Below are 15,268 nucleotides of genomic sequence, written 5' to 3' on the forward strand. Positions count from 1 at the left end.
GCACAAATCCATTTTTTATCATAGGGTCTATTTACTTTAGTTGGAGAGTTTTCCTAATAATTAGACAACTTAATCCATTTATTCAGTACATGAGAAGAGAGCTTTAAAAATGAATGGATATGCTAGTTTTTACATTCATTTTTCTTTTTTTCTTCCCTTTCCTTCCACTCTTTAGCCTATATGTGCTCCAAAAGTGGAGGGGAGGACCTTGGACAGAAATCCTATATAACTAAACCAGACATGCATATAAAAATGTTATTCATAGCTCTTCATTTTCCACATTGTTCCCCCAACAGAATAGAAACTTCATTTCCTTTTGAAAATAGTAATATGTGTTTGTTGTAGTAACTGGGGACTTGAAATGATTGTTTCTATTAAAATCACTACTGATATTTGAATCAAGCATCAAGGTATCTTATGTATTTTATTATGAAATTTTAAAGTATAAATGACTTTAGAGATAATGTAGTGTATTATTTTATTTCAAAAAATGAGACAATGAGCATCAAAGATTAATTAACCCAAACCTTAGAACTTGCTAATAGCAGAACCCAAGACTTCTTACTCCAATATGGGTTTGTTTCCCTGATTTCCTGTAACACTTAATAAAGGATGAGATGGAAAAAAGGAAGGAGGGTCACTGGAGAGTTTAAGGTAGGAAAATGTTTGGAACAGTAAAAAAGTAGCCTTGGCCAGGCATGGTGACTCACACCTGTAATCCCAGCACTTTGGGAGGCCAAGATGGGTGGATCATGAGGTCAGGAGTTTGAGACCAGCCTGGCCAACATGGTGAAACCCTGTTTCTACTAAAATACAAAAATTAGCCCGGCGTGTTGGAGCACGCCTATAATCCCAGCTACTCGGGAGACTGAGGCAGGAGAATCGCTTTAACCCAGGAGGCACAGGTTGCGGTAACCCGAGATCGCACCATTGCACTCCAGCCTGGGTGACAAAGTGAGACTCCATCTCAGAAAAAAAAAAAGGCAGCCTTAAAAACCCTCTGATCATCTCATGACCACATGATTTAAACATGACACTATGACTGGGAAATTATGACCTACCACACAGTGGTTTTTACTTGAAATGGATACCTTTTCTGCAACTGAATTCATTTTTCCTATACTGGATCAGGTAACATTCCTTTTTTAGCCATTTTTTTAATATAATAATATTGATTATCCACTATATCCAAGGTATTGTAGCATATGAACTGTGCCAGTTAAGTAAAATAAAGCACAAGGAGAAAATGGTTATGAGAAATTGAGATTGCTCTATATTCTTAATATTTTTTTGAGTCAGACTCTAAGAAAATTGAAATCTCCCCCAGAAAGGTGCACATCCACACAAAAGCCAACCTTAAGAATCCATGATTGCCAAGTTAAAACCCCACTTATCAATATACCTGTGGTTTTGAATCATTTCATTGTCAAAGTATAACTGGAAACCAACTGAAAAACTCATTAATTAACTGCTGTAAAATTCTGAGCAAAATGACTAGTAAGTTTTAATTTTTAATTTTTGTCTTTGATGATAATATTTGAGGGGAAGATCACATGTATTTTCTTGGAATTGTTACAGTTTTCTAATTGGTAGACATTTAGATTTGCTAGGGAGATAAGTATTCTATTGCCTCAGGATAATGTTAGATGTGAAGAGGTCAGTCTGTCTTTTAATCTGAGTGTCTAATTAAGCAGATCGCTTAAAGTACATCTTTTGTATCTTCAGAGTTTGTGCTTTTTCACCATATTCACAAGCACGTAATCAATTTTTCTTCCTCAGTAAATGGAGTTCCTTGGCCTCAAGAGGCAACACGACGAAACAGCCATACCTTTAACTGCAGGATGCTAATTCACCCTCCAGATGAGCCAGGAACCGAGAACCAAGAAGCTTGCCAGCGTTATGAAGTAATGCAGTGTTTCACTGTGTCACAGCCAAAATCAATTCAAGAGGATGGAGAAGGTAAAGCCAAATGTTCATTTTAAAGTGTTTATTTCTTCTGTGACTTTAAGGAAAGGAGAGGAAATTAATTATAAACTGCCTTTTTCAGATAGTATTTTTGGTTACTATAGTATGTATCATAGTAGCTATTCCATTTGCTATATATTCTTAATACTTAAAAAACAATAATTACATCTAGAATCATTCCTTTAATATGCCCCCCAGATTCTTAGTTTTAAGCTGGCATTCCCACTAAAATGTCAAATAATTCAGACCAACTTGCTGTCTAGAAATAAGAGATGTAACTAACTGCTGCCAGTTGGAAATGTACCAGATGCAGCAGACTGTTGAACAGCTCTGATTTTTAGAAAGTTTCAAGTTTAGAGTGTAGGGAACATTGGAGAATAGAGTTGGCATTTTTCAGGCTATACAAGGTAATTTATAAGGAGAAAACTTATGAACAGATGGAAACATGCTGAAGCTCTAATATGAACATGGTGTCAACATGGAATTAGTTAAATATGTGACAGTGGATGAGTTTTCCATGTAAACTTAGACTGGGCTAAGTTTAGAAAATCACAAATTGGGAACTGGAGTAAGGACAAGGGAAGGTAGTAGACAAGAAGTCAGTCAGATGCAAAAAAGCCATATACGTAGCAGGTCTCACCAGGAAATGGAGGTGGCAATCAACTGGAGACTTTTTACAAAATACACATGCCAAGTCTTATTTGATTAAAGTTCATTTTTAGCTGTGTGATATTGTGTTTAACATCCTCAAAACAAAATTTGGGAATAGGACTTAGAAAAAATTGTATATCCTAAAAACATGAAGTCATCTGTCAAGAGCAAAATAGTGCTTCAGAGTTAAAGGTTGTTTTTCTCATATAATTATCTACACCTTGGTTATAAGAATAATCTTTGCAGCCATTAAGTACTGGTGAATATAAGAAATTGACTACAAAACTGTATTTTAAATAACACTGTGCCACTTATATCTAACCAAAACTACTACTTCTAGTTGTTATTATCCGTACATGAAATGCATCAGTCTGCTCTGGTATATATAAGAGCATTCAATAGGAAGGAATAGTTTGTGCCAACTAACTCTCTACCTGGAGCTGTCAGTTTTTGGTTGCCAGCAAGTTTATTTCTAAGATACATTAGATAAGAATGATTTCAATATTATGTCAGGTCCTGTAACATGTATTGTTTTTTTGAAAACCATTAATGGCAAGTGATAGAAGTAAACCATTTTCTACTCTCTTTCCTTCAATTTCCCCTTCTTGTTTTGGGCAGATTTCCAGTCATGTCTGATTTGTATTGCACGGCGATTACCTCGGCCTCCAGCTGTTACGGGTGTAGAATCCTTTATGACCAAGCAAGATACTACAGGTACTAATTGTAAAGTTCAGAATGTTCCATAGGTATTAATAATGTGACTCTGCCCTTTAATTATATCCAGAATGTCTTTCTGTTCTATGAGATTTAGGCTTTGCTCCCTAGTCTTATACAGAAAACATTTTAAATGGTGCTCTTAGATACTATAATCGTTATCATGGTCAGGGTGCTGGAGAGAACACTTTTTATAACTTTATATACCTATATTTGTTTGATTATAAATTATTTTTCATAATCATGGAATAAAATGCTTAAAGAAATTTAGAAGATATAGATATGTAAATATGTAGATATATATACATTTATTTAAAATAGATATGAATACGGTAGTTTTATTATTATGCTTAAATGTATCTGGCTATTTCTGGGTTTTTTTTAAATTCTTTTTCTCTAAATTTATTTAGCCCATACTGATTGAGTCCCTAGAAGTGCCTGTCACTAGGTGATTCCTCAAGATGTATATGGTTGAACAAAAATAATTCAATGACAAATTGTGTTATTTTTGATGATGGAAAAGTTATGAGAATGGTATAAGGGAGGATTTATGAAATTAGTTGGTCAGCAAAGGCCTGTCTGAGGAGCTGATACTAAGCGCCAAAGGATGAAGTGGTGCCCACTATTTAAAGTGTGGGTCTTGGAAGGGGGGCAGCAACGAAGGGTCTTGATGCAGAACAGGTACTCCTAATTGAGGAACCAGAGCTGCAGAAGTCTAAAGATAAGCAAGACAGAGAGGTAAGTTAGAAGTGCTAGAAGGAGGTCAGGAGAGCCTCAAACTGAGTAACAGACTGCCTATAAATAAGGCATTCTTAAAGGCCTACTTCAGATTTTATTTTCAGCAAGGACAAATTGTTACTGTTCTTTATAGCTGATGAAGTATTTTTCTTATGTTATTTGATTTTATCTTTACACTAACACATTGTATGTGCATGCTTTTACAACAACCAGGGTTACATATATCTCACTTACCTCTCTAATTTTAAAATAGAGATAAATATTAGAGGTATATTTTCTAGCAGACTAAGATTTTAAAAATCATTTCTTCTGAATTTTCTGCTTTGTGAAAGTTTAGTTTTAGTGTACATTTTGACTTTTACCACCTTTTTATAAGATCCTATTTCATTATATATTCATTTTTTAGTCCCAATAATCTAATATTCCAATGTTGTATGCTTTGTGCATGTGTTTTTAGTGATAAACTTCCAGCTGCTCTTACTAAAGAACTAGTATGGATAAATTAGCACAGATAATAGAAAATGGTGAAGAGAATGTCTCTGAATGCAGAGAGATGGCATCTAAGGATAGTAATTATCAATTATCATCCCTTTCTTCATTCCATTTTTGAGTCTACCATGTATTGTGTTCCTTTCCGGTCTCTACCATGAACAATACTGGAAAAATTTAATAAGCTTACTATGGATGTGTGGGTTTGTGCCCAAAGAAAAATTTCTTATTTAAATATAAAAAATTATTTTTTAGATTATTGAAAATTGAAAGTGTTTTGCATGAAGGAAAAATAGAGTCCATTGAAAAGGAAAATTGGTCAGTAACCAGTTAACCTAAAAAGAAACCAAAGAAGGGCTTTGTGAGATAGCAGAATGAAAACGTGTTGAAAAGGGTTATTGTGAGGTCACAGAAAAATGTCAGAGATGAGGAAGGCCTAAAAGTTATGAGGCTAATTTAGGAACAATATGTTTCAGCTTTTCCTCATATTGCATTTCTATAAGTTGAATTCTAAATTGGATTGTTTTAAGGACTTTATTTTCTCATAGGAACAGTGTTATCCGTGGTAGTTTTGTTTCTAAGAACCCAGGTGTTAAAATTTTAGATATACCTGGTGATATGTATAAATATATAAAAATAACCATAATCGTGTAAAATAAAAGATTAGCGTCTGGGCCATAAAATAACTATATATTTTATAGTTTGAGGCAGCCTCAAAGATCACAGAATCCAACCTGGATTTACAAATGAGGGGATGGTGATTTGATCAAAACCATACAGCTCTTTGCCGAGAATGGACACCTTTAAGTCCTAATGTGGAGCTCTTTCTTGTATTACGTTACTTTTCACTAAAGCGCTATTAAAAGGGCATCACTATACTGTACACACTTATTGTACAAAGATACCAAGGAAATATAAAATATACTTAAAATGTAAAACTAACATTTTATTATATAAATCATAGAATTGACTTAGCTAAAAAGAATAGGTATAATAAATGTTAAACATTTCTTAAGTTTTTGTGGTACTTTTTAACTCTTTATGGGATGGTCCATATCTCTTAAAAAAAGAAAAAAGTATTTTACTAGGAAATGTAAAAAGGTTTTTTATTGTTGTTTGGTTGTTTGGTGGTTGGTTGATTGGTTAAACTTTCCTGTAGTAGGCAGAGGTATTCTAAATCAAGCTGTTCATGATTCCTCACTAAGACAGTCATTACATTACCCATCTGGTACCATTGCTGATAACTTAATCACTTTCTCTCCTGCCAGTCCCCAGACTCTAAACTCTCATGCCCTCTCGTGGGGCCAACTCTGACATGAACACGCACACATGCACACGCCTCCCTTAGTCACTGCCTGTGAGGCGCATTCTTGTATAGGAAGATTATGTAGCAGTGGAATCCCTGCTATAACCAACTTTTTATCTCTGACATAAGAAACAAGGGTTGAACTATTAAAATTCTTAAAAATCTAAGATCTTTTATAGTTTCAGTTACAGTGTTCACCAGGCTTTCCCCAAACTGTTCTTAAATGACAAAATTCCCTTATTTGAGTTTCAGTTTATTTTCTTTCTACTATTTACATTTATGCCAAGACTTAGGTGATAACCTGATCAAGTAGGACTGGGTACATCAGATTCAAGACCCTAAGTTACAAAGGTCTAATGAATATTTTATTTCTAAGCAAACCAAATGAAATATATAAAGAGGGAGTTAGTTCGATGAGGAGGCACAAACTGGATGATAGATTTGAGTTGATTGTATGAAGAAGGGGAAGATGGGGAAAATGTTTAATCAGGCATTCATAGAAGAGGAAACATTAGTGGTGAACTCTAATAATTGGGGAAATAAAAATTTAGACCACAGTGAGATAGCATTTTTCGCCTACTAATTTGAAAACGTAAAGAAGCCTGACAACACAAGTGATGGAAAGGATGTTAGATTAGCACTAGCTCCTATGCATTGCTGGTGGAAGCATAGAGTGGTACAAGTTTCAGGAAGACAGTTTAAAATTAATATTATAAAGTTGCATTCACATAACCTACAATCTAACAATTCTGTTCCTACGTATATACCCTAGAGAATGCATGTACCATGCAACATGTGAAAGATGTTCATAGTAGTGCTGACTATAATGGCAAAAAACTGTTAACAGTCTAGATGCCCATTCACAGGAGAATTTAAAGAGGGGGTAGCGACAAGGGAGGAGTGCACATGTGATGCAGCAATATTGGTAACGTCAAGTTCTAAAGTTGAGTGGTGGGTTTGCAGGTTTTTATCTCATTAATATAATTCTTAATTTATATATATATTCTATATATATCTTGTATTATTTTGTGTGACTGTAAGATTGTGTAAAACATGATAAAAGAGGTCTTAATATTTACAAACTGGATTAATTGGCCCTCTGTTAACTGAGGAATAACTTACCTGAATTCTCTCATAGCCATTTAGGAAATTTGTTTAAATATGATAACAATGGTGAATCACTATAAATTTTATAAAGCATGTGTTCCGTGTGCATACTGCCCAGCAAATCTTAATGTTCTCACTTACCATTTTTCTGATTTAACTTTTGTTGCCTTCAGTCTTTGTTTAGTCTTAAATACAGTATTGCCTACAGCCCAACAAAGGGTAGAGAGGGAAAGCCTTGCTTCTTTTCTCATACTCTCTTCTCTTAGTAATTAGAAATTAATTTAAACCAAGCAATATACTTCATCTTTACCTCTCCTTTCCTATCAGTCATCAGTATACAGAGAGCAGAATCCAAAGACCAAGCCAGAGGAGTTTGAACTGCATTAGTCTCAGCAGCGTCAGGTCATTATGGTATGACTTTAATCCTAGACCTGAATTGAATTTTATAATATGACATACTAGGACGTAACAATTCCAAAACCAAAACAATTTATGTCAATAACATACTTCATAACTATATGTAATAAAAATTAATAGTGCTTTTTATTGCTTTTGTTTATTGAGTATTTGGAAAGAAAGAATATTTCTTAGACTCAGTTGTTAGTTTTGAAATATGGATGATTTATATAAAGAGGCTGTTATAAATGTACACTTTTGTTCTTTGTACAGGTAAAATCATCTCTATTGATACTAGTTCCCTGAGAGCTGCTGGCAGAACTGGTTGGGAAGATTTAGTGAGGAAGTGCATTTACGCTTTTTTCCAACCTCAGGGCAGAGAGCCATCTTATGCCAGACAGCTGTTCCAAGAAGGTAAAGTTTTCTCTCTTAATTATTTTCATTAACCTTTATCTTTACTTACATTTGAATAGTTTGTATAGAACTTATGGCTTGATAAGTATTTTCTCCAAATTATAGTTTTTGCAATAATCAGTTTTAGGAAAGGAAGAAATGGGTAAGCAAAGTAATTCATGAGTGGTTCTGAAATTTGGGATACATGTTCTAAAGAATAGGATGTTGTGTGGTGGTCACTCATTCATTCATTCATTCATTCAGCAGGCATGTATCAAGTTCCCAACATACATAGAACACTATATAAGGTGCCAGGGGTACAGTGATGACTAAGAAAGAAAGTTTTGCCCTTAAAGAGCTTATAATACAGTAGGAAAATATATGGCAATCCTAAAGATCAGTTTGACATGGGATATGATAGAACCATAACCAAATAAGAAAAAAATTTATTCTGACTTGAAGAATCAAGGATGACTTCAGAGAATAAATAATACTTTGTTTGGCTCTCAAAGATCATTCCCAGCAGAACAAGCATGTTAAAGGCCTTCTGGATAATACAGAGATCAGTGTCATGCATGTTTACTTCATGACTGTTGCAGAACCTGTATCTCTTGACTCAGGTTGAAATTTCAAGCCAAAAAATACATCCTGTGAAATTATTAATTATTGCATAGCTGCTGGGTCTTAGTAAGTATCATGGAAGTATAAGATACGTATATTACCTGCCCTTAGGAAACTTAACAGTACTACAGGAAAGGTGGGAAAAGTTATTTGAGAGTTAAGGCCAGAAAGTTTACAGAAGTTCAGAATTAAATGGCTTTGATATACTTTAAAAATATTGTCGTTTAATTATGGTAGCCTAACATTCTTTTTCCAATGAAATTTATTCTCTAATCTCTAGATAGTTTCTTCTGTAAGAATCTCGTTGTATGGCTTTTCCTGAAAAACAATTTAAAAATATTATTATTTCATCAGTCTTAATTTTAACATTTTTCCCATAACATTAGATTTCCTAAGTTTATATATGATTTTCCATTCATTACATTTCAGGTCAACTGCTTCCTAGTGATATATGGAGAAAGTAGTTTGATTTTTTTTCTTTTTCCAGGAAGTATCTATATAAATATCACAATCCAGGTATTTCTGGAAGAGCTTTGTACAGACTAGTGGTTCTCTAGTGGGCTCCTTACTAGACTTATACCACCCCATAAGATTGTATTTCACTGGGTAGAGCCAAGAATCTGTATTTTTTAAAAGTTTCCCAGGCAATCCTGAAGGGCAGCCAGGTTTGGAAACCATTACAATAAGTAACTAATGCCGTCCATTGGATGTGAACTTTGTGATTTCCTCTGCCAAGAGTGATGCTTGACTTTTGCGTAGGTTTGGGACTCAGCACTGTCTCCACTCATTGCCTCAAGTTCTCAAGTATATGGTACTTTTGATTTTTGCTTTAAGTTGGGCCTTCCAAGGCTTTTCTTAAAAGATTTAATTTATTTGCCTATAACTTATGTACATTTTCACCAAGGCAAAGCAGATCTGGCTTGTCTCATTATCCAAATGGCTAGGCTCCCCATAGATGTGACTAGGCCATAAAACAAATTGATTAAAGTATAATAAGTAACTAGTTTGTCATTAATATATAAACTGAAATAATTTAGAGTAAAATGTAAAGAAATGTAAGTATAATCCAATACCTCTTCCCCGTTAGTCATTTTTTAATGTTCCCTCATTCTACATTTTTTAGGAAAAAAAATCTTCAATAGAAATAACTTGTATTTTTCTTAGAATTAAGTTGTTCAAAGTTCACATGACTGAATCTAGTGTTTTGGAGATTCTAAACAACCTGACAAACAGGTTTTGTGGATTGAGCACAGCCTTTTCTGATATTTTCTATTCAGCAGTATCTAGCCAGATATGAGAAATGTGGTCAATGAAACACTGTCATGAAAATCACCTGTTAAAGCTATTGACCTGCCGAATTAAAATATCAGATGAAGGCCTGCCCAGATATCTTAACAAACCTTAAAGATAGTGCTTAAGTTGGCCAGGCGCAGTGGCTCACGCCTGTAATCCCAACACTTTGGGAGGCCGAGGAGGATCACCTGAGGTCAGGAGTTCAAGACCAACCTGATCAACATGGAGAAACCCCATCTCTACTAAAAATACAAAATTAGCTGCACATGGTGGCCCATTCCTGTAGTCCCAGCTACCTGGAAGACTGAGGCAGGAGAATCGCTTGAACCCAGGAGGTAGAGATTGCGGTGAGCTGAGGTCACACCATTGCACTCCAGCCTGGGCAACAAGGCGAAACTCCATCTCAAAAAAAATAATAACAAATAATAATAATAATAATGCTTAAGTTTGACAACCATTGATCCATCAAGATTGGAGAGAGCTGTTGTTTGCATTTACAGTTTTCTTGCTGCCTTTTCACTTAGGACAGTATAAAAAGAGTGAAACAAATTATGTACCATCTTCTTGATTTTGTGTAGAACTTTATAGTGAATGATATTTAGGCAGGAAAAGTTTGTCCTCCATTTGTTGTCTTTTTTTCCTGCCTATTAACTTACTCTTTGATGGCAGCAATTAGTCCAAAATCCTAATATGCATTAAAATTTCTAGTTTTAGTTTAGTTTTTTAGCTGTTCTTGACAAAGTCAACTCATGAACTGCTGTCAAAGGGAATTTACTATTATATTTTCCAGAATCAAGTTTGAAAACACATTTCAGTCAAAGAATATTTGGGAACTACCTAGCATGAATTAGATTAAAGCCATGGTTTTACATTGAGATTGGAGAGAAATAGGTATCAGGATCACTTGAGGAACTTTTTAAAGTAGGAGAAGATCCATTCAAGTATGTATAGTTTGGAAAAAGTTCCCAGGTTCTGTTCAATTCAAAACTATTACTTTAAAGAAATATCTAGGTCATGGTGCTTCCCAAGGTCCCTGGTAAGATAAGATTCATCTGGGTCAGTTGTTAAACTAGATTTCTGGACCCCACCCCAGACTACTGAATCAGAGTCTATAGTCTAAGGTGTTTACTTACAGAGAAGTTTGTAAAATATGAACCTAGGTTCCACAAACTTAATAACTATAACTAGGAAATGATGTTTTATGTGTAATCCCACTTTAGGGGATTTATAAGATATATTTAAGGTATTTAAGTTTCTGAGAAGTTCTACAATAAAAATACCTTTTAAATTTTGTTACTGAGACTTTTTTTTTCACAGAATACTTTTTCTTGGAGCACATCTATCAGCAGTTAGATAGTAGTCATGGGAAATGTCAGGCTATACAACCTAGAAACTAGTTGTATGAAAGTTCTGTTTACATACATATAATGATGGATCATCTTTTCTTGTCTTTGAAATATCCACGATATATTGTTATATTAAAAAGTAGGTGGCTGGACACAGTAGCTCATACCTGTAATCCCAGCCCTTGGGAGGCTGAGACAGGAAGATTGCCTGAGTCCAGAAGTTCAAGACCAGCCTGGGCAACATGGTGAAACCTCATCTCTACAAAAAATAAAAATACAAAAATTAGCTAGGCATGGTGGCACACAGCTATGGTCCCAGCTAGTCGGGAGGCTGAGGTGGGAGGATTGCTTGAGCCCAGGAAGTGAAGACCAGTTAGCCTTGATCATGCCACTGCACTCAAGCCTGGGTGACAAAGTGAGACACTGTCTCAAAAAACAAAAAAAAAGTAGACCAAGAGTGCACAGCATATATAATATGATCTCACTTTTGGATATCTATTTATCCAATTCTGGAAAATTAACAAAATTTTAACTGATTATCTCTGCATGATGGAATTACAAATGACTTTACTTATTCTTTGTTCGTCTCTCTATTAACTTTATATTAAAATAAAGCTATTTTCATCTTTTAAAAAATATAGTTAAGGCTAGGCATGGTGGCTCACGCCTGTAATCCCAGTGTTTTGAGAGGCTGAGGTGTGAGGATCACTTGAGCACAGGAATTCGAGCTCAGCCTGGCCAACATGGTGAAACCCCATCCTATTAAAAATACGAAAATGAGCCGGGCCTGGTGACGTGAGCCTGTAATCCCAGCTACTTGGGAGTCTGAGGCAGGAGAATCCCTTGAACCCGGGAGGCGGAGGTTGCAGTGAGGCGAGATCACGCCACTGCACTCCAGCCTGGGTGACAGAGTGAGACCCTGTCCCAAAAAAGAAGAAAGTATATCATGAGTCAAAGCTGGAAGGGGTTTATGGTATTAAGTTTGGAAGCATTGCTATACAACATAAAGTACCCATATCAATGATTAATTAGAATGTTCTTTGAGACTTGCGTAATGTGGTTAAGTCCACGGTCCATGTGACAATTAACTGAAAATCTTTTTATGTCAAACTTTGTTAAAAATATTTAAAATGTGAGTTTACTGTCCTGTTAGTGATTTTGATATAATAAATAGAATTTGCTCATTGGTGATTGAGAATTTTAGAACATTTAGGGGTAATTATTTTTTCTGTACCTCACAACAATTTTTTAATTCTTTCTCTTTTTCTGCATATGTTTAGGTGACTACCACAAAGAAAAATAAACCTGTACCAGCACTGACCCATAGTACCTTGCCACACATTTTTTACCTTTTTTGTTAATATCCGTAAGGCATGCTTGTTTGAGGTTATCTCGCCACCAAATTGGGAGGGATCAAAAACCCAAAAAGCTTTGCTTCTACAGCTGCTGTAACCAGGGAAATTTTAATGTTTCTTTTGCTTTGTGGCTCTGTTGAGGCCTATTTTGAGGGGGGGGGGGACAGCTGTCATGTTAAAAGTTTTTTTGGAAGGATTCTGAGGTGTCAATAATAGTCCTTCAATAATATCTTTCCCCACTAAGTGTTCTAAAAAGTTTAGAAATGAACACAGGAATCAGAGATCAAAATACTAGCTATAAAGATGATAAAATTAGGTCAGAAAACTAGGCCAGGACCTATAAACAAAATGAAATTCCAAAACTAAACCTTGAAACCCACTTAAAGGGAAAATTTGATGTGTAGAGCAAATGTTTATTGAACCAACTCTGTGAAGAGCTGTGGCTACCTTACTTATCTCTTAATTCAAAGTATTAGTGATTGCTAGACAGAGTTGAAGCTGTTGCCATAAATGGTGTCTAGGGATTGATTATGTGTGTAACTCAGAACATAAGTACTTTGGAAGCTGCATATTTGTTGGGTTTTTTTCCCTCTGATGTTTATTGAGGAAATATTCATTCAATACCTGCTATGTACTCTATGCTAGGCTCCATGCTAGATATTATTTTACAATGTTATTGGCTCAGTTTTAGTAATGAGTTGACTGAGATGGGTGAACATTAATTTGCATTAAGTCTTAAACTTGTAAATGACAGTGAGAGGTCAAGCCGGAATCTGACTCCTAGGCTCTTACTCTTTTCATTGATTTATGCTGCCTTCCTTTGACCTCTTCATCTGAACAATTAAGCACCAGAATTTTAGTTAACTGGAGAGTCTTACTGAGTTCTAATTAATTGAAGTTTTACCATATTAGATATTGCCTTTTTCTCATTTCCAAGAATGGCTGAATGAATTATAAAATGCCAAATCTTAGTCCATACATTCTCATCCAAAACAAGTAATCTAATTTCAAAACATGAAGTGTGGTAATTATCTTGTATTAAATTAATAAGCTTCCCCAAATTCGAAATTTTTCCTAGTTTAGATACATTATATTTAGTAACTATGCCAGTGATTTAGCTGAAATTTGCCAGGTGTGTAAAGAATGTGGTTGGTTAGATATAAGTCTTATCCTTTCAATTAGATTTATATTGTGGTTTTGGTACTTAGGCAGATATATTATGATATAGATTTATAACAAACTATACCTTTTTCAGTTGGTACTGTATACACAGGACAATAAAATAGAACATGTCTTGTTTACTTCAAGTAACATGTAACTTCAAAAATTATTTATTAATTAGTAATTTTAAGCCTCTTTCTCATGTCCTTTAAAATGTAATCAAAGCCCCTTCTGAAATGTCTTTGAAAAATTGGACTAACATTTATCACAGGCTAAATTATAATAGTCATTTGTGGTAGTACTCAATCTTTCTTAAAATAGAATTATATGGTATTATCAAAACATCAGTGATATTTTATTACATAATAGTCTGGCATAGCCTTTACATATTTAATAAATACTTACATGGTTAGAATTTTTTCTGCTGTTAGTAAAGCTTTAAGCCAAAAGTAAATTATGCTGCTTATAAAGTGACTTGACTGTCTTAACTTAGTTTTTGTTCCTTATACTAATAACCATTGGCTTTATCTTAATTTGCTTACTAAACTTTAAAAATTCAAACATTAAAAATAGTCCACAGATTTTACACATATTTATAAATAACTTGTCGAATGGGACCTTAGTGATTCACATTCCTGAGTGAAAACTTAAATTTGAATATTAGTTAAGGAACTCTATAAGCTGATCAAAACTTAGAGAATAAATTTTATGCTGTGTGAGTCATATCTTAGTAGAGCTGTTATTAAAAAAATCAGCCAGCAAAAGAGAAAACAAACTTGTTAAAGGTAATACTGAGAGTGAGAGGAGAGAAAAGTATTTTCTGGTATTTTTAATGGAGACTTAATAAATTTGAAGAGCTGCCCCCAGTATAGAGAAAGATTAAGGTTGGGCCAGACATGGTGGCTCACACCTGTAATCACAGCACTTTGGGAGGCCAAGGTGGATGGATCATTTGAGGTCACGAGTTCAAGACCAGCCTGACCAACATGGTGAAACCCTGCCTGTACTAAAAATACAAAAATTAGCCATGGTGGTGGGCGCCTGTAGTCCCAGCTGCTCAGAAGGCTGAGGCAGGAGAATTGCTTGAACCCCAGAGGCGGAGGTTTCAGTGGGTGCCACTGCACTCCAGCCTGGGTGACAGAGCGAGACTCTGTCTCAAAAGAAAAAAAAAATAAAAAGATTAAAGTTGTTGTTTCCCAGATTTAGGGTTTCCTCATAATTTTAACTTACGTGAGGAGGCACCCATTCAACTATGACTCAATTAAACCCTGTCATCAAGTGGTATATTTCAACTGGAATCATCTTTCCCCCTCAGATATCTGCTTTGTCTGAACTATTCTTTATTCTGAGTCTAAGCAGTCAGCAGTTGGGAGGGCATGTAAAATGAGGTTCTACGTAGAAATAAAGCCTGGTGACTTAAAGCCAGTGTATAAGTATCAGAATTTTAACTAGGTTTCTCTTTCGTTTGAAACAGTGATGACTCGTGGCACTGCCTCCAGCCCCTCCTATAGATTCATATTGAATGATGGGACAATGCTTAGCGCCCACACCAAGTGTAAACTTTGCTACCCTCAAAGTCCAGACATGCAGCCTTTCATCATGGGAATTCATATCATCGACAGGTACTACTTATTTGGAGAGCTTCATATGAAATAAGCCAGTTCACATATCTCTTATTAGAGAAATTTTTTATACTCTTGATGGCTAGAAAGCGGATAGTCTAAATTAGGCAT

General features: G+C 35.0%; 1 protein-coding gene across 1 annotated transcript in view; it reads left to right on the forward strand.

Annotated features, from left to right (window-relative positions):
* Positions 1-15,268, forward strand: part of NCOA1 (nuclear receptor coactivator 1) — a 275,560-nt gene that overhangs the window by 195,874 nt on the left and 64,418 nt on the right. Inside the window, exons 9-12 of the mRNA XM_025354227.1 lie at positions 1,780-1,959; positions 3,235-3,330; positions 7,640-7,780; positions 15,010-15,157. Coding sequence (XP_025210012.1) covers positions 1,780-1,959; positions 3,235-3,330; positions 7,640-7,780; positions 15,010-15,157 — 565 coding nt within the window. The remainder of the gene's footprint in view (positions 1-1,779; positions 1,960-3,234; positions 3,331-7,639; positions 7,781-15,009; positions 15,158-15,268) is intronic.

The sequence above is a fragment of the Theropithecus gelada genome, chromosome 13, assembly GCF_003255815.1.
Source record: "Theropithecus gelada isolate Dixy chromosome 13, Tgel_1.0, whole genome shotgun sequence".
NCBI classification, from domain to species: Eukaryota; Metazoa; Chordata; class Mammalia; order Primates; family Cercopithecidae; genus Theropithecus; species Theropithecus gelada.